The following is a 22,908-nucleotide window of genomic DNA, read 5'->3' as shown; positions in this document are numbered from 1 at the left end:
GTTCAAGTTCACTTAGACGCCAAAGGCTGTCGCCTTTTGCATGCTTGCTCCTATTGGGTGTCACAGAATGGAACCTGATATAAAATGGATTCCTCATTCCCTGCTCTGAGACTCAATAGTGTCATTTAATCAAGTTTAATAGCCATCATTTTCCTTGTTTCCTGCTCAGTAGGAAGCTCTGTGCTTCCAGGGCTTACACATTTTAGTGGGGATACATTGTGGTACAGCTCTGCTTTATTATGCAAAGAAGTACCAAGATACCAAGTCCTATCAATATTGCTTCCAATATGCATGTTTCCTATTCTCCCAACTGGGCACCCATGAATCCCATAATCTTCCATTCTGTATATTTCTTTCTTCCTCACTTATCTGATAGAGCCTATTTATTGTCTATCTAATGTTGCCACTGTTTTCTGATATCTAAGCACAACACTTTTGGCCAACTACCTGACATATTCTGCCTTCGTTACCAAGAAAAATATCGAATTAAATTTTGTTCTGCATAAGTGCGTCCTCATTCCAGTAATTTCTTCTGTGATATTTCCTAGGGCAGCTGAGGTGTCATCGACAAGTCCTCAAGCAACCTTTCTACCTCATTTATCCTATGGTTACTATGAGACGTTCCTATTGGTAGTGTTCTTAATAGGCATGTGAGAATGCTACTAACCCAATTGGCCACTCTCCTGTGCCTCATCATTCCCTTGCTTGCTACAGGCCTTACTTCAGGCCAATGTTGAACATGGAACATCCTGGGTGTAACAAAAGATAGTTAACAACTTCTATACCAACCCCTGGGCAGTGACAATTAAGCCGATTTCCCACGTGCAAATACATCCCTTTAAATCCAGTTACCCCTGGGGACAGCTCCTCCACATTTCCTTCCTTCCCATTGGAGGTCTGTATATTTATGTAATTTTGGCAGGTACTATTTCCCATGTATCTATTTCTATCCGGGAGTTTCTTTCAGGTTAAGTGCATCAAGTAATCAGTAAGATTGCATTTCTCCTCTTGCAAGGGAGATAGGTGATGAATGGGGTAGCTTGGTTGCATAGTGGCGCTACTTCTTCCAGTTTTATCCTCACTTTGGGAATCTCATGTTTGTTCTCTGGTGCCTCTAACACCCCCAGGATACTGTTTCTCATTCCTATCCTTTGAATTCTGTTATATAGTTTTATTAGTGTTACTACTTCTGGTTTGGTATCCCTTGTTATGCTAGAGATTATATTTATTTACTTACATGGTCCCCTTTTAGCATCTCCCTGATGTGCTTTCGCTGATATGTTATACTGCCCTAGACCAGGAAGCATTTTCTGATAAAAAAAAAATCCTCAAAGCTCTTGTTAAAGGCATTACGTTATATGTCATTTCATCTTCAGTGCTGAAAGGGAGATGTATGCAAATATAAGATTTTGAAACATTGAGGACTGCAACATATTTTTCTAACATACTTCTTTCCATCATATTTCTGTCTCACCTAAGCCCATCCCTGCAAAATGTCATATGATATTTGAAAGACACTCAAAATGTCTTTGCTGTCACCAATCTCTGGGCCCTTTATATGAGCTTTGATAACAATGACTAGCGCTGTTGTTATTATTGCTGGCAAAAGGGTGCATAAGGCGGCACTAGCCAAAGCCACTTTCTGGCATGCCTTGCAGCTATTACATACCTCGGAAGTTACCAGCACTTGTACGCACACTCTATTGTAATCTTATCCGATCGTTGATTGCTAAAGAATAGGATTTCCAGACCTTATGTTGTAACCTCTTTTGTGGCTAAAGCAACAGACAACTCTTCCTTGAAATTGTCAGTCTGTTGTTGCTGTACCAATTGAACAGTGCCCCCAAGCAGACTGGCAGGACCTGCAACACCAGGCGATGAAGACTAAACAGTACATATGTTCTTTGAGGTACTGTGGCAGCAGCGCATCAATCAGTAATGGTAATTGAGCCTCAATTTGATTTTTCAATCAGGATACGTCTTATTGCCAGCAAAGTTAATGGAAGTAAATGAACTAAAAAAAGGTAAGGCAGTTACCTTTCTACTGCACCCAATACAGGTGGGAGATGGGCAGAGTGGAGCTTCTGAATCACCCCCAACCATCTGCAGATGGGAAGCAATTACAGCGTGACAGAAGGTATTTATTCTTGTGTGTGTAAATGAAGTACTTGGCCATTGAGGTCTTAGCTTTCATAAACAATGGTAATTGAGCTCCAGCCTGTTCAAAGTGAGACAGTATTTTGTATGGCTCCCATTTGTGCAACTGGTGTGCAGTAAAATGAAACCCATTCGAGGACAAGTGATACTTATTAGGCATGTTCTGGTCTCTAAGGCTACCTTCTAACCACACGCCTGAGACTCTGATGTAGTGGTCATAGAGACCTTAAAAAAAGAAGAGTCTTCATCTGCAGAATCACGCACGAGAAGCAACAATTCAGCTCGCTGGTTTCGAAAACCCACAGATGAGGGCCATTGCAAAACTTTAACTTGTGAATCAGTTAATTTATCTAGCAGTTCTGCACTTTCACTTGTGACATTACTGGTAAGTATTTGTAGGGGTGGAGGCTTTGCAATCTCCTTCTGGTCCCTTTTATTATGTCGAGCCTCTTTTAACTCCTGGAATAAATTGTACTGATGTGTACCCCACACTCGCACTTTAGTAGCCATATCTAATATGAGACAATTAAGTACAGGGGCTGTCATGGTGGCTTGGAAATAAGGAATATATTTCTGAGTTCAGACATTCCCATGTGTCATACAGCAGGGAACTACTCCGCTTTCTTTGGAACACTGATGAATAATATTGTAAAGATCTTGATGAACATTTGTCAAGTTGCAATAGGCAGTCTGAAATATGTTGTACAATGTACCCTTATGCATTAGAAGCTGAAAATCAAAGTTTACAAGCTATTTATCCTCTAATTGAGAACACATATTTTCTAGATTCATTTCTGGCACCCTAGCATATTTCTTTACAGTTTTGGAATTTTCTGTTAATCATATGAACAGTGTGCAGTGTTTTTTAGAAAATGAGCCTGTATAATTTGACCAGCAGCTAACTCACCCAGCAGCTTAAACAATCGGTTACCCTCGCATGAAGGTGCTGGACAGTCCTTGCAACTATTTCCAGGGTTCCTTCCTGACAGTCATTTAGACTGTATCTTTAATTGTCCTTCCAACCATGTAGTTCCCTCTCTGCCCATGCCCTGAGTGTATCACTCCAGGTTTCCCTGTTAGTCGAACAAATATTTCTTGTCCTGTCCCTCCTCCACTCCCCTGACTTTGGCCAGGAAACATTCCAGGCTTAATATAAGCTTCCTCATTGTGGCCCCTGTTTCACACCTCCCCCCAGTAATTTGAAATCCTGACATTAATACACTTCCTTCCTAGTTGATTGGATCGTCTGCTCTCTCGACACAGTGGTGCAGCTTCAAAAGCTCTTTTCACGCATATCTGTCTTGTCCGGAACATGTTACTTGTCCGGAACATGTTACATCAAAGAACTTGCAGTGGCTAAACTTCACACCAAAAAACTAAAAAGTGGAGACAGTATTATCTCAACCCTGACAGGACCATCCATTTTACAGCTTTAAGATCCTACAAAGCTTAAATTAAGGAAGCACCCTCCAAGTATATTGTTTTTTTTTCTGTAAATTCATTAAAAAATAAATTATTATACGACTTGTGATACCATCTCAAAAAGAGTGAGTTACTGATACACAAAATGTTCCAGCTTTACACCATGACTGAGTTCTATGGTATCCATGCCCAACTCCTTCATAATTGCCTTCGACAATTTCACCGACATTTCGTACTGTGTTTTTTCAGCTGTCATCTGATATAAGATCTCCCGGTGCCGGTGTACAGATATTGCCCCTAAATTTGTTCCATCCTCTCCACACCTGCTCCCGTTTTTTAGGACAACCTCTATTTACGTAGACTGCTTTTTCAGCCACCATTGCTCAGTCCATTTAACAACACTTACTGGTAATAATGTAAGGGGAGCGCACCTCAAGCACATAAGAAATCATATTGGGTCAAAAAGTATAATATTCAAAGTCAGTAAATCTCAAAGTATCATTTTGGAGTTGGTGCCACTCAGGATAAATATGCACCCTACTACCTAGATGCTAAAGTCCACAGGTCCTGTCAAAGCATTTACCGTGAGGCACAATATTTTTGTACAGATATCCCGGCACTCAAAAGTAACTTTTCTTATCTATATTTGATCAAAGCAAAATACTTTGTATATTCTCCAAATATCACTGGCAGTAAAGAAGTTTAGGTTCCCAAAATTGAATGATGTTTAATTCAAAGCTATAATTAAAACATCACAATTCTGAAGATTTCAAACATACAGTTTTGAAAGATTTCAGAAACATGGACCAAGGCAGGACAAGTATCCTCCAATGAGGAACAACATTCAAAAGACTAAGATAGGTGGTTGTGTCCTCTTCTTCTTGGTCCAGATGAGCGACAGCCGACACGTGTTTCGTCACATCAAGTGACTTTCTCAAGGCTTTATCCCTAATTCAGAAGGGTATCGGATGCAACGTATTTACTAAATTCGCGAAGTCTTCAATCATGTGCGACAGTAATTAAGGATTTTTCAATTACACATACAGGATCCACCCAATTTATCGTAAAAGTGCCTGCACAGTGGGTCCGATAAGCCTCACATCATTAACTGCCGCTCATTGTCAAAAAACAAAGATCACATCTTCGACCTCCTTACCTCCGCCCAGCCAGATGCTCTGTTCTTAACAGAAACCTGGCTTCATGCCAGTTCTGGGCCGGATGTGGCCAGTGCCTTACCCCCCGGCTATGTTATTGTTAGACAAGATAGAGGCACTGGGAAAGGTGGAGGGATAGCAATAGTTTTTAAGGCTATCCACTCCTGTCACCTAGAAGCTCTCCCTTTTCCTGACTGCAAAGCCGCTCTATCAGGTATGTTGATTTATCGCCCCCCCAACAAACCTACCCAGTGGCTATCAACATTTGCGGAGCTAGCAGCCCCATTTGCTCTGAAGTCAGCCAATTTCACTATTTTGGGGGATTTGAACCTTCATTTAGAAGACACCCAAAACAGCGTTAGCAGCATGCTTCTATCTGACTGTGAGGCCATCAACTTAATACTTTGCAATCAAGGCCCAACCCACCAGGCTGGACACTTACTTGACCCCATTATTTCTAACATCTCGTTCGACTGTAGTGTCCCCGCTCTCCCCCTTGACTGGTCAGACCACTTCGCTATTCATTTCAGCTTGGCTGTTGAGAGTGCCAAGAAAGCGACTTTTTCCGGCGCTTTGGGTAGCTACAGGGCCTGGGCCAAGCTGAACATTCCTGCGTTTAACGCCTCACTATCGGCTAGCCGCCCTGACACCAAGCTGAAGTGCACTTCTTTGAATCAGGAAGTTTTGCATTGGCTATCCTCTAACATTAACCGTCATCTGCCACTATGCTCTAGACGTCCCATCATCATCTCCCTCCAGCCCCGTGGTTTACAGATGCCCTGAAAAAACTGAAGTCCAAATGTAAACATCAGGAGAGAACCTGGAGGAAAACAAACTCCCCAAGTGATAAACTGAAATATCGCTCAACGCTCAGGCAGTACCTTCCAGCCTGCAGAAAGGCGAAAGCCCTATATGTTTCGGAGTCCATTAACAGTGCCACTAGTCGGCCGAAAGCCCTCTTTTCAATGGTGAAGAAGCTGGCGGGCTCAAATACCTCCCCAACCCCCCCCGGTTTTGGGGGAAATTCAATGTAACGAAATCGCTGACTTTTTTATATCTAAAGTCGATACAATCTATAATTCCCTTTCGTCCGCCCCCACCATGATACCTCAGGATCCTCCCATTTCGGGAACACGTGGATCTCCATTATTTATGACACAGGTTATGGAGTGGCCCCAGTTAGATCAGAGCTCGCTTCGCGATTGTATGGCCAAGGTAAACTCAGGCTCTCCCTTGGATCCAATCCCTATTGATATTCTTAGACAGCTATCGCCTGATCTACTTTTGGTCATTCAAGAGCTCCTTAATTCCTCATTACGGGAATCCATCGTCCCGGATGAATGGAAAAGAGCCATGGTGGTTCCGCTCCTGAAAAAACCCGGCGCAGATCCTAAGACGTTTTCTAACTACCGCCCCGTCTCTTTGTTGCCAATGTTCTCAAAGATCTTGGAGAGACACATTAACACACATCTAACCTCCCACGTGGAGATTACAGGATTTCGGCATCCGTCCCAATCTGGGTTCCGCACCCGTTTCTCCACGGAGACCACTCTTCTGGGGGTTACCGAGAGCCTACACTCTCGCCTCGATCAGGGCGAAACCTCGGCGCTTATACTTTTAGACTTAAGCGCCGCATTTGATACGGTCTCGCACCTTGTCCTCTTGAACGCACTAAAGGTGGCCTGGGTGACTGGCTCTGCGCTTGCCTGGCTGTCCTCTTTCTTGAGTGGCCGATCACTTCAGGTTGCTTCCTCTAACTCCTCTTCCTCTGTCCGTTCGTCTGCGCATGGTGTACCCCAGGGGTCCTCACTGAGCCCTATGCTCTTTAACATCTATGTGAGACCCCTGGCAACCATCGTGGAAGACGCTGGACTCTCCCTCTACTCCTACGCAGACGACACTCAAATTATCTTCTCCCTTTCCTCGGGCGAGCCTAGTGCTCCATCTGCTCTCAAACAGGGACTCAGCCGAGTGGCAGAGTGGATGCAGGCGAATCTCCTGAAATTGAACGGCGATAAGATGGAGGTGGTCATCCTGGGCAAGCATAAACATCTCTGGTGCCCCCAACATTGGCCCCCGGAAATGGGCCCCTTACCCCTGCCTGTCGCGCAGGTGCGAAACCTTGGCTTTGTTTTGGACGATTCGCTCTCTATGCGGCACCAAGTGGTCTGGCAGCCACCTGTTTTTCCATCTTAGGGTGGCTCCGGAAAATCCTCTGGATGCTCCCGGACTCGACAAGGCGCACTGTAGTCCAGGCTTTGGTCACCGCTCGCCTGGACTACGGTAATGTTCTTTACCTTGGAGCTACCGTGGAAATCCAGAGGAAACTCCAGCTTGTCCAAAACTCAGCCGCACGCCTTCTTTGTAATGTCCCCTGGAGATCCTCTATTTCCCCTTATCTAAAAGACTTACACTGGCTTCGCATTGAAAGCCTAAGATCAAGCAGGGGTCTGCTCCGGCGTACCTCCAGTCTCTGGTCCAACAATACTCTCCACCTCGCCTCCTAAGATCTTCATCCCTAGGGAATTTTCGGATTCCACGTTTTAAACTGACGAGAATGGGCGGACGCTCCTTCTCTTGTCTGGCTCCTAAACTGTGGAATTCTCTCCCTGCCGCGCTGAAACTCGAACCATCTTGGATGAAATTTCGAAGAGATCTTAAAACGTGGCTCTTCCCTCAGTGATAGTTGTTGGGTTTTCAGTGCCACCTCAAGCGGCGCCGGGAGACCCCATGCGGGTAGCTGAGCGCCTTATAAGTCTAACTACAAATACAAATACAAATACATCAGAGGATTCTGTATGCTGACACGTAATTAATAGCAGTGTATTTGGTGATAGAGCCAATAGTTTAAAGGCTTGATATGGTTAACACATTGTGAAAATGTTTCATACGAGTAGAGAAGATTATCCTGTTTGTATTTCTTGTGCAACATCTGGCTACGTTGGACGTGTCCTGGGGAGTCCACGCCGTTCGTTCTTCGGAAGGAGAAGATACGAGGCCTATCATAGTCAGCCTGGTTTTTATACACGTTAGATGTTGCACAAGAAGTACAAACAGGATAATCTTCTCTACTCGTATGAAACATTTTCACAATGTATTAACCATGGCGACACATTGGAATAGCCTTTAAACTATTGGCTCTATCACCAATTACACTACTATTAACTACGTGTCAGCATACAGATTCCTCTGATGTGAGGCTTATCGGACCCACTGTGCAGGCACTTTTACGATAAATTGGGTTGGATCCTGTATGTGTAATTGACAAATCCTTGGTTGCTGTCGGACATGATTGAAGACTTTGCGAATTTAGTAAATACGTTGCATCCGATACCCTTCTTAATTAGGGATAAAGCCTTGATAAAGTCACTTGACGTGACGAAACACTTGTCGGCTGTCGCTCATCTGGACCAAGAAGAAGAGGACACATCCACCGATCTTAGTCTTTTGAATGTTAGTCCTCATTGGGGGATACATGTCCTTCCTTGGTCCATGTTTCTGAAATCTTTCGAAACTGTATGTTTGAAATCTTTGGAATTGTGATGTTTTAAATATAGCTTTGAATTAAACATCATTCAATTTTGAGAACCTAAACTTGTTTACTGCCAGTGATATTTGGAGAATATACAAAGTATTTTGCTTTGATCAAATATAGAAAAGAAAAGTAACTTTTGAGTTCCGGGATATCTGTACAAAAATATTGCTCAGTCCATGTCATTGGACCATTCTGCATATGCTGGCATTGTCTGTGCCCCCCAGTGTTTGCCTATATTGCATTTTGCTATAATCATACCCAGCGTTGCCCTGTCTTGGACCTTGCGAATAAGGTCTGTGGCCTCCAGTATGTTTAGGGGACATCGTTTGGGTTCTGGTGGTACTGTAGCTCCTCTGACCTGTCTTATTGTGGTCATGATTGTTTCCCAGTATGTTTGAATCCTTCGGCATTCCCATAGTGTATGATAGAATTTACCCACAGCTCCACATTTTCGCAGACAGGACTGGGTATCAGTCCTCCCTATTTTGGCTAATACTACCCTGGATAGATATGTTCCGTGGAGCACCTTGAGCTGCACCAACCATAGTCTTGAGGGATTGCCACTTCTCGTGGTGAGTCTAGTGCTTCTGGCCAATCAGTGTCATCTAGTTCTCCGATATTGGCCTGCCATTGTTCACGGAGACTCTATGTTGGGTCCGGCTGGTTGTTAATTAATTTACGGTAGGTTAGTGATATGGCTCTTTTATCGATGCGGTCCGTTAGCAGCCTATCCTCCAGTGGGGAGGCCTCTGAGAGGGCAGTGCCCGGTTTAATGGTGGCCTTGGGTGCATGTCTAATTTGAAGATAGCGGAACTGCTATGTGGGTGCCATATCATATTTGTCTTGAAGTTGTACAAATGTGATGACTTTCCCCTTGATCCAGAGGTCACCTACACCTTGAGATTCCTATCAAATCCCACTGTTGGACAGCTGCTCAGTCTACCCAACTTTCCAGTCTCCCAGAGTGGAGTGAATTGTGTCAGTGTGTCATCTCACCCCAGTTTCCTGAACACTGTGTCCCATATATGGACAGTGTGTGCAGTAGGTCACATGAGGTCAGCCCTTCAGGTTTTGTTGTGGAGGGCCCTCATGACCCCTCCCTCTCCCAAAACATGTCTATCCATATGGAATGCGGGTTCAATCTGGGGGTGTCCAAGTATATTGTTGATCACATTACCTCAGCTACTCAGTATTCTGAAGGGCTCTTTGAAAAAGCAAAGGTATTTTCTGCCCCTTAAGTCTTCTAAAACAGCCAAGACCCAACAATTGGACCTTTGTTCCAGCCTCTACTCACTTCTCTGAAAGAATTGTCATACTCTTCTCTTCGATGCTCATTTTCTCTCGTTTTGATCTGCCGAACATTGGATTAGAATATTTTCATGCATTAAAGCTTAAGTAAAACTGTTATCAGTGCTTTCTCTTGATTTCGCAGTAGAAGACATTGGGGATGTGTATTTCTGATGCTTGTAGAGAATTTATATGACTGTTCATTTACTGCAGCAGCATTCCATGATGCATACAGGACATGCTCTTTGATGGTTAATTTCCCTGTGGGGCAATCCTTTTTAACTTTCAGGGTACATGCTGGAATCCTAATAACATGTAGAGCGGTAGGTTGAAGTATTTTATGGTCATATCCATTTGTAAGCTTCAGGCTATACGTTCCTACACTAGTAACTGTTCAGTGGGTTATGCTCCTCCTGCAAACATCTACATATAATCAGCAAAACCTATGTTTGATTACCTCAACTTATAACTGTGTTGGTCACACAAAGAGTATGTCAGTAGTCCTAGCTAAGAGAGCAGAGGTCAGTGTACATCCTTTGACAATAGCCTCCTATTTTTTCCTCGAATGAGGATTAGATGCATCCGAATGATTAGGTGATGGTGGATCTGGCAGTCTGTCATATCCTCTATTTGTTAGATATTTTTAACTATCCTTGAGCCCTAGGCTAATTTGGCGACTTATATTACCTCTTTTCAGAGTTCCAAAGTGAGAAATGCTGCCAAAACAACTATTCATGCTTTGCAATTGGTTCATATCTGGCAAGTATGCCATATTTTCATTGCAGTACACCATTTATTTATTGAGGCATGGGTCTATTCTAGGAGTAAGTTCTTGCTTTACACGTCATTCGCTGACAATGTGTGTTTTGGTCATTAGAACACAAGACTTATTGTTGGTTAGACTACTTGTCAATTGAGATGGTTCTGAATATTAATCTGGGTGTCCGTCCATCTGATGCAGACTGACCATGACTGGAAAAATATTAATGACAGAGGGCTTCATTTATTAACAAAGTTGGAGGTTTATTCAGGTGCCTTTCTCTCTTTGGCTGCTCTAGGGCACTTTTAAAACATTTAGTGGCTAGGTAACAACATCCTCATAGCGTTCAACCAGTAGCTGGAAAAAGTGTGTTTGTTCCACTGGCAAGTCAACAATTTGAAAACCTTTCTGGTAGCGGATTCTTTTTTCTAACTTTGCTAAAAAAGGATGTAATCTTAATAGCATGAGAGAGGTGGTAGTGAATTTGTGTAATTTTTAAAGGTTATTGAAATTATGCTTCTATGATTAAGTTGCATGGGTACAGGGAGAGGTGTGGAAATAGTCCTGTATGAATGCAATGACCAGACACACTTGCAGTATACGCATAGAAATTCTGGACCCAAAATAATAATTACCTAACTAGCTAAACTTTGTATGTTTTGGTTTGTATACTACGATCTGTATAGCGTTTGTGTTTTCTACAAGAATGTCAGAATCTCCAACAATTTCAGATGAAACTGTTTGATGCCTGGTTTCTGCAATTACCCCAGAGGAAGTCAGGGTTGTTCTTAGGTACTTGAAGACAAGGACAAGAAAAACATTTTGGGGCAAGATGTGATGATCTGGGTGGAACCATGTCACGGATGTTGTGAGCGCCTTTTGGCAAAGTTATGTAGTGAGGTTATCAATGGCCAACAGACTACAAATTCATGGGAAGTGACTACCATAGCCCTAATTTTAAAACATAGTAAAGACGGACTGTAGTGCTGCTGATGCAGCCCAATTTCTTTTTTTGATATTGAGGAAAATATTCGTAGACGTTCTTCATTGTAGACCTTCAGTCCTACCTTAGTCCACTGTTGTAATAGCTTTGTGAGAGGCCGATCTCTGTCAGGCTACTCTCTGCTGTTCTGGGTTCTGTAGAACGAGTTGTATGCTCCTGGGTGTTAGACTTGGCATCATTGGCATGAGTCTCCCTTCCATTTTTACTGATTGCCTCCTCCGTTTTTTATATGTTTTGCTGGTTATATGCTTTGGGCACTGTGCCACTGCTATTCAGTGCCACAGTGCAAGTGCTCCCTATGTTAAATTGATGTACTGATTAGTGACTCCATGATTGGGTTATTTGATTTACTTGTCAGCCCTACTACGGTGCACCATGTGTGCCCAGGGCTTGTAAATCAAATGCTGCTAATGGGCTTGCAGCACTGGCTGTGCCACCCACCGGAGTAGCTTGTAAAGTGTGTCTCAGGCCTGCCATTGCAAGGCCTGTGTGCAGTATGTGACTGCCATCTCAACTTGGCAAGTGCACCCACTTGCCAGTCCCTAAACCTTCCCTTTGCTTCATATCAGACACCCCTATGGTAGGCCCAAGGGCAGGGTGCATTGTAATCATAAGGTAGGACATGCCCTGGTGTGTGTAGCATGTCCTAATAGTGAATTACAGCCATTTTGGTTCCTCACTATTGCAAGGCTACCTGTTCTCCATAGGCCAGAATGGGCAGTTAGATTATTACATCTTATAATCCTAACTAACTCAGGGAACACGGTAGAAAATCGAGTTTAGTATGCCTGAACTCAGAATGATAAAATAAATCTTTTAGTAAAGTTGGTTTTAACATTCTGTGTTTGAAAATACCACTTTTAGAATGTAGGTATTTTCTTGCCTCACTGTCCAGGCCTGCCTCAGCTAGATTGTGTATTCCTTGTCTGGTGTTTTGAGTGACAGGGCTGGGGGATTCCAGAAGAAAGGCTGGGGCAGCCCAGTGGTGAATAGAGAGATCTGCATCTGGATGGGAGGGAGGAGTTGTACCTGGGACCGGAATAGGACAGTGCCTACCCCCCACAGTGCTTGCTTTACCCCCTGTAGTGTGCCTGATGTCTCTGCCATGCACTGAGAAAGGAGAGAAGAAATCATGTCAACAAAGTGTTCCAGGGCTGTGCCTTCCCTCCCCTGTGCAAGCCCCACCTCCTGTCTCTGCCCTGCACTGTGAAAGGAATGAAGGAAGGAGTCCTGTAAACAAAGTGCTCAGGACCTGGTTTGGACTAGGCAGAGGCCTTTCTGCCTTCAGAGAACAAAGGATTTTGGGGTATAAATATTGGGACCCAGTCCCAAGAACTTTAGATCACTTCTGGAAACAAGACAAACCTTTTGCCAAAGAGAAGAACCAATGAAGCTGCATGCGTTTTGACTGCCCCTCTGCCAGTGTACTGGTTGCTGGGTTGGCCTGCAGTGGCTTCTTCATTGCCAAGGAAAGGAGAAGGAACTTTTTAAGGACTTTCATCATCTTACAGAATATTCTCCAAGGGCTTGAACTTGTGCTTGCCCCCTGCTGAAGTCTCAGGGACAAAATACTTCTTCTCCAGCTCCCCTCAGCGTTTCCTTGCTGGGAATTCTGTTTGCCAAAGCCTGCGTGCCGCTGGGAGCTGGAAGCGTAATGCATCGAGAAGAAGCGTGACGCCGCCGCAGCTGAAATCGTCGCATCACCGGAGAAGCGTGAGCCATTGAGAGGGTCGCCATTGCATCACCCACCGGAGAAGCGTGTCGCAGGGCCTGTCGCAGCTCCAAAGTACAGAGTCGTCGTAAGGCTGCCAGGGCATCTACGCATCGTCGTCGCATCAAGGGCTTCGCACCAGGATTATCGCATCGCATCGAGGTGCCATCTTGCGCATCGCAACCGGACCGCAAGCCGAGAACCTACGCACCATCCCTGCACCGATAAGGATCACAACGCATCCCCTACTCTGCGCAAGCATCTCCCCCGGATCAGGGAACCGACGCATCTCTCCTTTTGCAACCCGTTTATTAATTTTGCGTTACGCATCCAGGTACTTTGTTGAGAACTTTGTCGCATTTATCATCAACTTGAACTAAGCAACTTTTATCATCTTTAAGTTAACTTTAAATACAGTATTGTGGATTTTTGTCAGTTGTGGTCTTGTGTTGTCTATATAAAGAATACTTATTTTTATAAAACCTGTGTTGTGTCCATCTGTAGTGTTTTCACTGTGTATATTCGCAAATGCTTAACACACTGCCTCTGCGCTAAGCCTGTCCGCTCGTGCCAAGCTACCAAGGGGGTGAGCAGGGGTTATTTAGGAGTGTAATCCCCTTATCCTGACTTAGAAGTAAGGGTCCCTATTTGGACAAATGTGAATACCATTGCCAACTAGAGACCCCCAGTTCTAACATTGTTGGTCAGCGGTGAGTATTTGCACCTGCATTTGTGTTTCATATACAGTAATTGGTGTACACTACTAGTGAGTGCAGACCAAATGCAACCACATACATTTTTGGTAGAATTAATTTTTTCCTTGGACTGTTATTTTTTCCTGAAAACTCCCAATTCTTCTACCATGACTAGACCAGCATCTGTTGCATCTATGGATCTTGATTTTGAGGAAGAGAGGTTGGAAACCTACACTTTGAAACAGCTCCAGAATCTCTGCAAGAAATTGAAAGTTGCTACACCAGGCATTTCTAAAAAGGATGACTACCAAAAGGCGCTGAGGGCCTGGGTAGAAGCAAGAAATGCCCCAGATCTTGTGGTTGAACCAGTTGGGGATGCAGATGGGCAACTGGATAGGCCAGTGTTTCCAGCCAGGGGAGGGGTACCGTTCCCACCTGGCAGTAGTATCTCTTCCAAAGACCTGTCCCCCAGAGACAGGGAGAGAAATAGGGCACACAAGCTGGAGATGACTAAGCTTAAGATGGAGAGTCAGAGTGAAGCAGATAATAACAGATTGTCCTTGGAGAGAGGGAGAATGAGAGGATGTTGAGAGAGTTAGAGATCAAGGCCAAGGGCTTAGAAATCAATCCCTCTGGTGGGAGCGCACCATCTGTGCCTTCAGAAGGAAGGGTATATATTCCCAAGGATGTCATCAAAGATTTCCATAAAAGTGAAGATATTGGGCAGTGGTTTGCAGCCTATGAGATAGCAATGTTGGCCCACCGGGTCCCTGAGAAGGATGGGGGAGCTGGGTTGTGGGGCCGCTTTGTGACTGAGGGGAGGGATACTTTGTTAGACCTGCCCAGTGAGAGTAGGATGTCTTATGCCCACATGAAGGAAGCTCTGATAGCAAAATATGGTTTGACTCCAGAATTCTATAGACAGAGGTTCAGGAATTGTAAGAAGCTGGAGGGAACCACTTGGGTAGAATATGTATCTTTCTTTTGCAGAGCTATGGATGGTTGGGTGGGGGGTAGCAAAGTGGATAATTTTGGAGCTCTCCATGATTTGATTGCAAGGGTGCACTTGTCTGCTAATTGTTTTCCAGAGCTACGCCAGCACCTTATTGATAGCAAGTTGACTAACCCTAGGAAGCTTGCTGAGGAGGCAGACCGCTGGGTCAGTACCAGGGTCCACAAGGGTCTTCTGGGAGACTCCGCCAAAGGTGGGCAGGGTCCTAAGCAGAAGAGTGGAGGGACAAGGGTAAAGAGGGAGTTCCAGAAAGGGTCCCAAGGGAACCAAGGTAAGGGTTCCCAGCCTCCCCCTGAGAAGAAGTCAGAACCCCGACAGGTAAACTTGTTCATAGGGGGCCTGTTACCTGCTTTCAGTGTAAGCAGGTGGGACACCGTTGGTATGATCCCCAGTGTCCCCAAAAGGGTCAGTATGTGCCACCCCATGCACCACCCCGTCAGATGGCCAGTGTAGCCCTGGGTGGCGAGGAGATGGGTGCCCAAGGTGGGTGGGGTCCCGCAGAAATGTTCCTTGTCCCATTAGGAGACTTTGAGATGGTCCCTAAAACTCAGCTGCCTGATAACACTAAAAAATACAGGCAGTGGGTGACCATCAATGGCCATAGAGTGGAGGCTCTTAGAGACACCGGAGCCAGTGTGACAGCTGTCAAATGTCACTTGGTGTCTGAAGATCAGGTGGTCCCCAATGCATTCTACCCAGTTGTTGCCGCTGACAACACAGAGAGCCATTGCAAAGTGGCTCAAGTTCCCTTTGAGTGGGGGTGGAGGGTCTCTGGTACTCTTCAAGTACCTGTGAGACCAGCCATGCCTGTTGATTGTCTGTTAGGCAATGATTTGGAAAGCTCCCCTTGGGCTAAGGTGGAGAAAAGGGCTCATTTAGAGATGTTGGGTCTGCCTGAGTGGGCATGTGTGACCACTCGGTCTATGGCAGCCAAGAGTGTTCAAGAGATCCTGGAGCCGGAAAGTATGGCCCAGGAACCTGCCTTAAAGAGAAGAGGTAGGGGGCACGGGAAACCCGCCCCTATTGTTCCCACGGTCCAGGAGGAGGCAGACCTTGAGGGGGATTGCCTGGAACCTACAGAAGAGCAAATTGCTGAACTGGGGGACCTGCCTGAGGTGACCCATTGGAAGCAAGAAGGAGGGCCCTCCAGGGAGGAATTTTGTGCAGAACAGAAGAAGTGCCCTTCTCTTGTGGGTTTGAGGCAACAGGCCAAAAACCAGGCAGCAGGTGATCAGTCTGGATCACATTGGATCTACTGGGAGAACAACCTCCTGTATTACGAGCCTAAGTTTGCTGAGCCTGGGTCAGCTCGTGTGCTGGTGGTAACCCAGCGCTTCAGAGCCTTCCTACTGGGTTTGGCTCATGATGTACCTTTAGCTGGACATCTGGGACAGGACAAGATCTTTGAAAGGATTGTCTCCCACTTTTATTGGCCCCAGATGCAGAAGAGTTCAGATACTCATTGTAGGACTTGTCAAACTTGCTAGGCAGTGGGAAAAGTGGAAGGAAGCAGAAGGCTCCTCTCCAACCTTTCCCTGTGGTCAGTACCCCCTTTGAACGGGTGGGCATTAATATTGTGGGGCCACTGAACCCCAAGACAGCCATGGGCAACAGGTTTATCGTTGTCTTGGTGTACCATGCTACCCGGTAACCGGAAGCCATCCCAATCAGGACAGTGACGGCCCCCGTGGTGGGACGTGCACTGATGGGGATTTTCTCTCGTGAGGGGTTCCCCAGAGAGGTGGTGTCTGACCGAGGTACAAACTTAATTTCCAGTTATATGAAGTCTGTGTGGAAGGAGTGTGGTGGTGCTGGTTGAGAGATTCAACCGGACCCTTAAAGGCATGATCATGGGTCTTGAGGAACCAATGAGGCGTAAGTGGGACGTCCTCTTGCCATGCCTTCTGTTTGCATACCGTGAGGTGCCACAAAAGTCCCTAGGGTTCAGCCCCTTTGAACTGTTGTATAGACACCCGGTACGAGGACCTTTGAGTCTGGTCAAGGAAGGCTGGGAGCAATCTCACAGGAAACCTCCCCAGGATGTATACATTTACATGCTGGCCTTCAGGAACCAGACTCGGTGATTCAGAGATCTCGCTCAGGCAAATCTGGAAGCCAGCCAGAAAGAGATGAATCGGTGGTACAATCAGAATGCCACTCTGAATGAGCTTCAGCCTGGACAGAAAGTTTGGGTCATGGCCCCTGTAGAGCCTTGTGTGCTCCAGGACAGGTGGGCCGGTCCATTTGAGGTGGTAGAGCGCAAGAGTGATGTCACCTATCTGGTGAACTTCCAGTCTCCCAGGAACCCTTTGAGGGTCCTGCATGTTAACTGCCTGAAGCCCCACTTAGAAAGGTCCGAAGTGGGCATACTCCTAGCGACAGATGATGGAATGGAAGAGGAGACAGAGCCTCTGCCTGACCTCCTGTCTGCAACGGAGCAAGATGGGTCAGTGGATGGTGTCAGCCTCTCTGCCCCACTGTCCCCTGATCAGCAGCAAGATTGTCCCCAACTGTTGGCTCAATTCTCTGATCTATTTTCCTTGATTCCTGGTGTCACAGAGTGGTGCGTCCATGATGTGGACACAGGAGACAGTCCGCCTGTGAAGCACAAGGCTTACAGAGTAACTGACAAGGTCAGAGCTTACATTAAGGAGGAAGTCTCCAAGATGTTTGCATTAGGGGTGATTGAGTCCTCTAGCAGTCCTTGGGCCAGCACAGTGGTTTTGGTCCCAAAGGCTGCCGCGCCTGGTGCCACACCTGAACTCCGGTTCTGTGTGGACTACCGAGGGCTCAATTCAGTCACCAGGACTGACATGCACCCCATCCCCAGAGCTGATGAGCTCCTTGATCGGTTAGGGGCTGCACGGTACCTCAGCACGTTTGACTTGACGTCTGGGTACTGGCAGATCTCTTTGACTGATGGGGCCAAAGAAAGGTCAGCATTCTCCACACCAGATGGGCACTACCAATTCCGGGTTATGCCCTTTGGGATGAAGAATGTCCCTGCCACCTTTCAGAGGTTGGTCAACCAGGTGTTGGCTGGACTGGAGGATTTCAGTGCCGCCTACCTGGATGACATTGCAGTGTTCAGCACCAGTTGGGAAGAACATCTGCGCCACCTCTGGGAAGTGTTAATGGCACTGCGCAAGGTAGGCCTCACGATCAAGGCGAGTAAGTGCCAGATCGGGCAGGGTTCCGTGGTGTACTTGGGACACCAGGTAAGGAGCGGCCAGGTGGCGCCCCTGCAACCCAAGAATGATACCCTCCTGGCCTGGGAACCCCCAAAGACTCAGACACAGGTGAGAGCCTTTTTAGGACTCAAGGGGTACTACAGGAGGTTTGTCAAGGGGTATGGCAACATTGTTGCCCCCTTGACTGAGCTCACTTACAGGAAGCAGCCCAAGAAAGTGAACTGGACGGACACCTGTCAGAAGGCTTCTGACGCCCTGAAGACTGCCATGTGCACAGCACCCGTGCTTCAGGTGTCCAACTTCTCAAAATAATTCATTGTTCAAACAGATGCTTCAGAGCATGGTGTGGGGGCTGTTCTATCACAGATTAATGGAGAGGGCATAGACCAACCTGTAGCCTTCATCAGTAGAAGGTTACTTCCACGGGAACAGAGGTGGAGTGCATTTGAGCTTGAGGCATTTGCTGTGGTCTGGGCACTGAAGAAGGTGAGACCATACTTGTTTGGGACTCACGTCCTGGTTCAGATAGACCACAGACCCCTCAGATGGCTGATGCAGATGAGGGGTGAGAACCCAAAGTTGTTGAGGTGGTCCATTTCCCTACAGTGTATGGACTTTACGGTGGAACACCGCCCTGGTACAGAACACGCTAATGCTGATGGAATGTACAGATTTTTCCGCCTTAGTGAAGAGAACTCCCAAGGGGAAGGATAGTTCTCCCCACATTTCAGCTGGAGGGACATGAGTTAGACTTGGCATAATTGGCGTGAGTCTCCCTTCCATTTTTACTGATTGTCTCTTCTGTTTTTTATATCTTTTGCTGGTTATATGCTTTGGGCACTGTGCCACTGCTATTTAGTGCCACAGTGCAAGTGCTCACTATGTTAAATTGATGTACTGATTAGTGACTCCATGATTGGGCTATTTGATTAACTTGTCAGCCCCTAGTACAGTGCACCATGTGTGCCCAGGGCTTGTAAATCAAATGCTGATGGTTGGCTTGCAGCACTGGTTGTGCCACCCACAGAAGCAGCTTGTAAAGTGTGTCTCAGGCCTGCCATTGCAAGGCCTGTGTGTAGTCTCTGACTGCCATGTCGACTTGGCAAGTGCACCCACTTGCCAGTCCCTAAACCTTCCCTTTGCTTCATATCAGACACCCCTATGGTAGGACCACGGGCAGGGTGCATTGTAAGTATAAGGTAGGAAATGCCCTGGTGTGTGTAGCATGTCCTAATAGTGAATTACAGCCATTTTCGTTCTTCACTATTGCAAGGCTACCTGTTCTCCATAGGCCAGAATGGGCAGTTAGAATATTACATTTATAATCCTAACTGACTCAGGGAACATGGTAGAAATTTGAATTTAATATGCCATTCTGTGTTTGAAAGTACCACTTTTAGAAAGTAGGTATTGTTTTGCCTAACTGTCTAGGCCTGCAACTGCTAGGTTGTGTATTCCTTGTCTGGACTTTTGAGTGACAGCGCTGGGGATTCAAGGAGACAGGCTGGGGCAGCCCAGTGGTGAATAGGGAGATCTGCATCTAGATGGGAGGGAGGAGTTGCACCTGGGACCTGAATAGGGCTGGGCCTTCCCTCCACAATGCTGACTCCACCTCCTGTGATGTGTCTGATGTCTCTGCCCTGCACTGTGAAAGAAGAGAAGGAATCATGTCAACAAAGTGCTCCAGGGCTGTGCCTTCCCTCCCCTGTGCTAGCTCCACCTCCTGTGGGGCATCTGATGTCTCTGTCCTGCACTGTGAAAGGAAGGAAGGAAGGAAGGAAGGAGCCCTGTAAACAAAGTGCTCAGGAACTGGTTTGGACTAGGCAGAGGCCTCTCTGCCTTCAGAGAACAAAGGATTTTGGGGTATAAATATTGGGACCCAGTCCCAAGAACTTAAGATCCCTTCTGGCAACAAGACAAACCTTTTGCCAAGGAGAAGAACCAAGGAAGCTGCAGGAGTTTTGACTGCCCCTCTGCCAGTGTGCTGTCTGCAGTGGCTTCTTCATTGCCAAGGAAAGGAGAAGGAACTTTTTAATGACTTTCATAATTTTACGGAATATTCTCCAAGGGCTTGAACTTGTGCTTGCCCCCTGCTGAAGTCTCAGGGACAAAAGACTTCATCTCTAGCTCCCCTCAGAGATTCCTTGCTGGGAATTCAGTTTGCCAAAGCCTGCGTGTCGCTGGTTGCCGGAAGCACGACGCATTGAGAAGTGTGCCGTCGCCGCCTCATCTCCCAAGAAGCTTGTCTTCGTCAAAGCTGCCTGCTGTCGCATCACCGGAGAAGAGTGACACCATCGAGAGGGTCTCCATTGCCTCACCGGAGAAGCGTGTCGCAGGGCCTGTCGCAGCTCCAAAGTACAGAGTCGTCGCAAGGCTGCCAGGGCGTCTACGCATCATCATCGCATCGTCGCATCAAGGGCACCATCTTCTCGCATCGCACCAGGATTATCGCATTGCATCGAGGTGCCATCTTGCGCATCGCAACCGGACCGCAAGCTGAGAACCTACGCATCTTCCCCGCACCGGTAGGGATCACAACGTATTCCCTACTCTTCGCAAGCATTAAGGCGCGATGCATCATCTAACCCGTATCACGGAACCGACGCATCTCCCCTTTTGCGGGCCTTTTGTTCATTTTGCATTACGCATCCAGGTACTTTGTTGAGAACTTTGTCGCATTTATCATCAACTTGAACTAAGCAACTTTTATCATCTTGAAGTCAACTTTAAATACAGTATTGTGGATTTTTGTTGTTTGTGGTCTTGTGTTAAGTCTATATAAAGAATACTTCTTTTTATAAAATCTGTCTTGTGTCCATCTGTAGTGTTTTCACTGTATTACTGTGTATATTCACAAATGCTTAACACACTGCCTCTGAGATAAGCTTGTCTGCTCGTGCCAAGCTACCAAATGGGTGAGCATGGGTTATTTAGGAGTGTAATCCCTTATCCTGACTTAGAAGTAAGGGTCCCTATTGGGACAAAGATGAATACCATTGCCAACTTGAGACCCCCAGATCTAACACTGGGAAGCACAGGCAGGTATAGTTCTAAATTGGGGTAAAAGGTGTTTGACCGCATGAGATTATATTTTATTCATGTGTCTCAAGAGAGTCCTCCTTTTTTTTTTTTACTTCATCATTTTAGCACGTTACTATGATACAAACATGAGTGCTCACTGTAATTGTTGCATTAACTGGATAATACATAGATGCAGACCATATAAAAGCCATAGTGTCAAGAAACAAAAGGAAAAAGAAGCAAAGAATAATGTTTTCAAATATAGTCCCGAAGTCCTGGTTGCGCCATTCAGTGGTCGCCTCTATCAGCCCACAACCCAGCCCTCCCGCTTAGAGAACAAATCCAAACACCCTCATACCATCAAGAAAACCCACTGCAGAAGTGTGCCTGTAGGCATTTGTAGACATGTAATTGTGATGTGTAAAGTGGCTACCCCACCCCGGCTGGGACAATGCCCTGTTCAAGCTGGGATTCGGTGGTTTGACGACCAGCCTCCGTATAAGCCCTGAATGGCCCCCATATGTGTTAGGGATGGGAGGCTCGAGGTAACATGGTGGAATATATTTCACTATTGGTATTACAGAATGCTAGGCTGTTTAGCCAACCCTGTAATGTGGGAACAGTTTTGCCGCCCCAGTGTAATGCGATTTCCCTTTTGGCCAGAAGCTAACTAAGAGGGGCGAATCTCCAAATGTTTTTGGGGAAGCGTACTGTTGCAGGGTTTCTGTACTCACACAGAACTGTGCACAGAGGAGTGGAACCTCGGCAAATTAGGGTGTCCCAAAACTTACCTTAGCAACCAACTCACCCCTTACCGAGCTAGCTACAGTGTCTCATTGGACATATCAAACTCCCAATGTTTAGACAAACCAGAACATGAACTTACAGTACCTCAGGGTACGTGGGACTCATGAACACTCTTTCGTTATATTATCATTACAAACCAGAACATGGAGTAAAGAAGACACATGTGCATTTGAAATGTTTATTTACTAATGCCGTCTTCTCAGGCGCAGTATCTTAGATAATACAAGTATACTTATTATCAGTATCAAAATTATCAGCATAGTTACTAAGACATAAAAAGCGAATGGTGACAGCATGTTAACATGCTGTAATGAATAAGAGTTAACAACACTTATATCTCACCCTCCCTAACACATATATTATATTATTAGCTAAGAAGGTCTCTTTGGGTTGTTTTAGGGCGGGCCCATACCTTAGTGTCCTAGCATGAAGGAATCACATCAGCATACACCAGCTCTCTCTGCATGTGCACCGCATCAAGTGTGTTAACAATTCTCGTGCAAAGCAATATCAATCCCGCCTCAAGCCCAAGTTGGCAAAGGCTGCACTTGTGTTATGACTATGAAGGCGTGGAGATCAGACCTCATAACAATACCATATCGTGTTGCTCCTGAAACTTCAGCACTCTCCGTGCAGACATGGTTTATTAAACAAAACTGATATCAGAGCAATAACATATTATTCTCACATACACCACGGCAAACCACTAGGTTGAAAGCTAAGTCAACAATTAAGGGTCGTGTGCAGAAGTTGCAAGAAAGGAAAAATGGCGTTTAAATCTCAAATGTACCTATGCTAACTTAACACGATATAAGGATATATAGGAGCTATACAACACCCCCCCATGATCCGAGAACGGACTAAATAAGATAACAGAAGTGCCATCACATGAGAGCAGAATCCAACAATAAACGAGCATGAATAAAAATTCAATTAAAAAAATTAATGCTAAAAAATAGCCCACAAGTATAATGTGGCTCAAGCCAATAGGCAAGCAAAAATAAAATTTCTTGACCAAAAGTCAATAAAATCAAGAAAATGCTATCAATCAGCATGTCCATTTGAGGCAGTGTCTATGATAAGACTGTATATGAAAAGTAAGCTGCAACAGCCTCCAGGAGGAAGTCACTGTCCTCATCCGAAAACAGTTCAG

General features: G+C 45.8%; 1 protein-coding gene across 10 annotated transcripts in view; it reads left to right on the top strand.

The window, feature by feature from the left end:
* The window catches only part of KPNA5 (karyopherin subunit alpha 5), a 418,555-nt gene that overhangs the window by 3,032 nt on the left and 392,615 nt on the right, over positions 1–22,908 (top strand). For 4 of the 10 annotated variants that reach the window (XM_078648493.1, XM_078648490.1, XM_078648500.1 and 1 more), the window contains one exon: positions 1,974–2,024. The exons of 5 other annotated variants lie outside the window; for them this stretch is intronic. In XM_078648493.1, the coding sequence (XP_078504619.1) occupies positions 2,000–2,024 (25 nt within the window). In that variant the 5' untranslated portion in view covers positions 1,974–1,999. Of the gene's footprint in view, positions 1–1,973; positions 2,025–2,116; positions 2,138–22,908 lie in introns of those variants that run through there. One more of the 10 variants, XM_078648492.1, reaches the window with a different exon arrangement.

Source organism: Lissotriton helveticus, chromosome 6 (genome assembly GCF_964261635.1).
Source record: "Lissotriton helveticus chromosome 6, aLisHel1.1, whole genome shotgun sequence".
Taxonomy (NCBI): domain Eukaryota; kingdom Metazoa; phylum Chordata; class Amphibia; order Caudata; family Salamandridae; genus Lissotriton; species Lissotriton helveticus.
The sequence above is the reverse complement of the archived record's forward strand: the minus strand, read 5'-3'. Positions and strand labels throughout refer to the sequence as shown.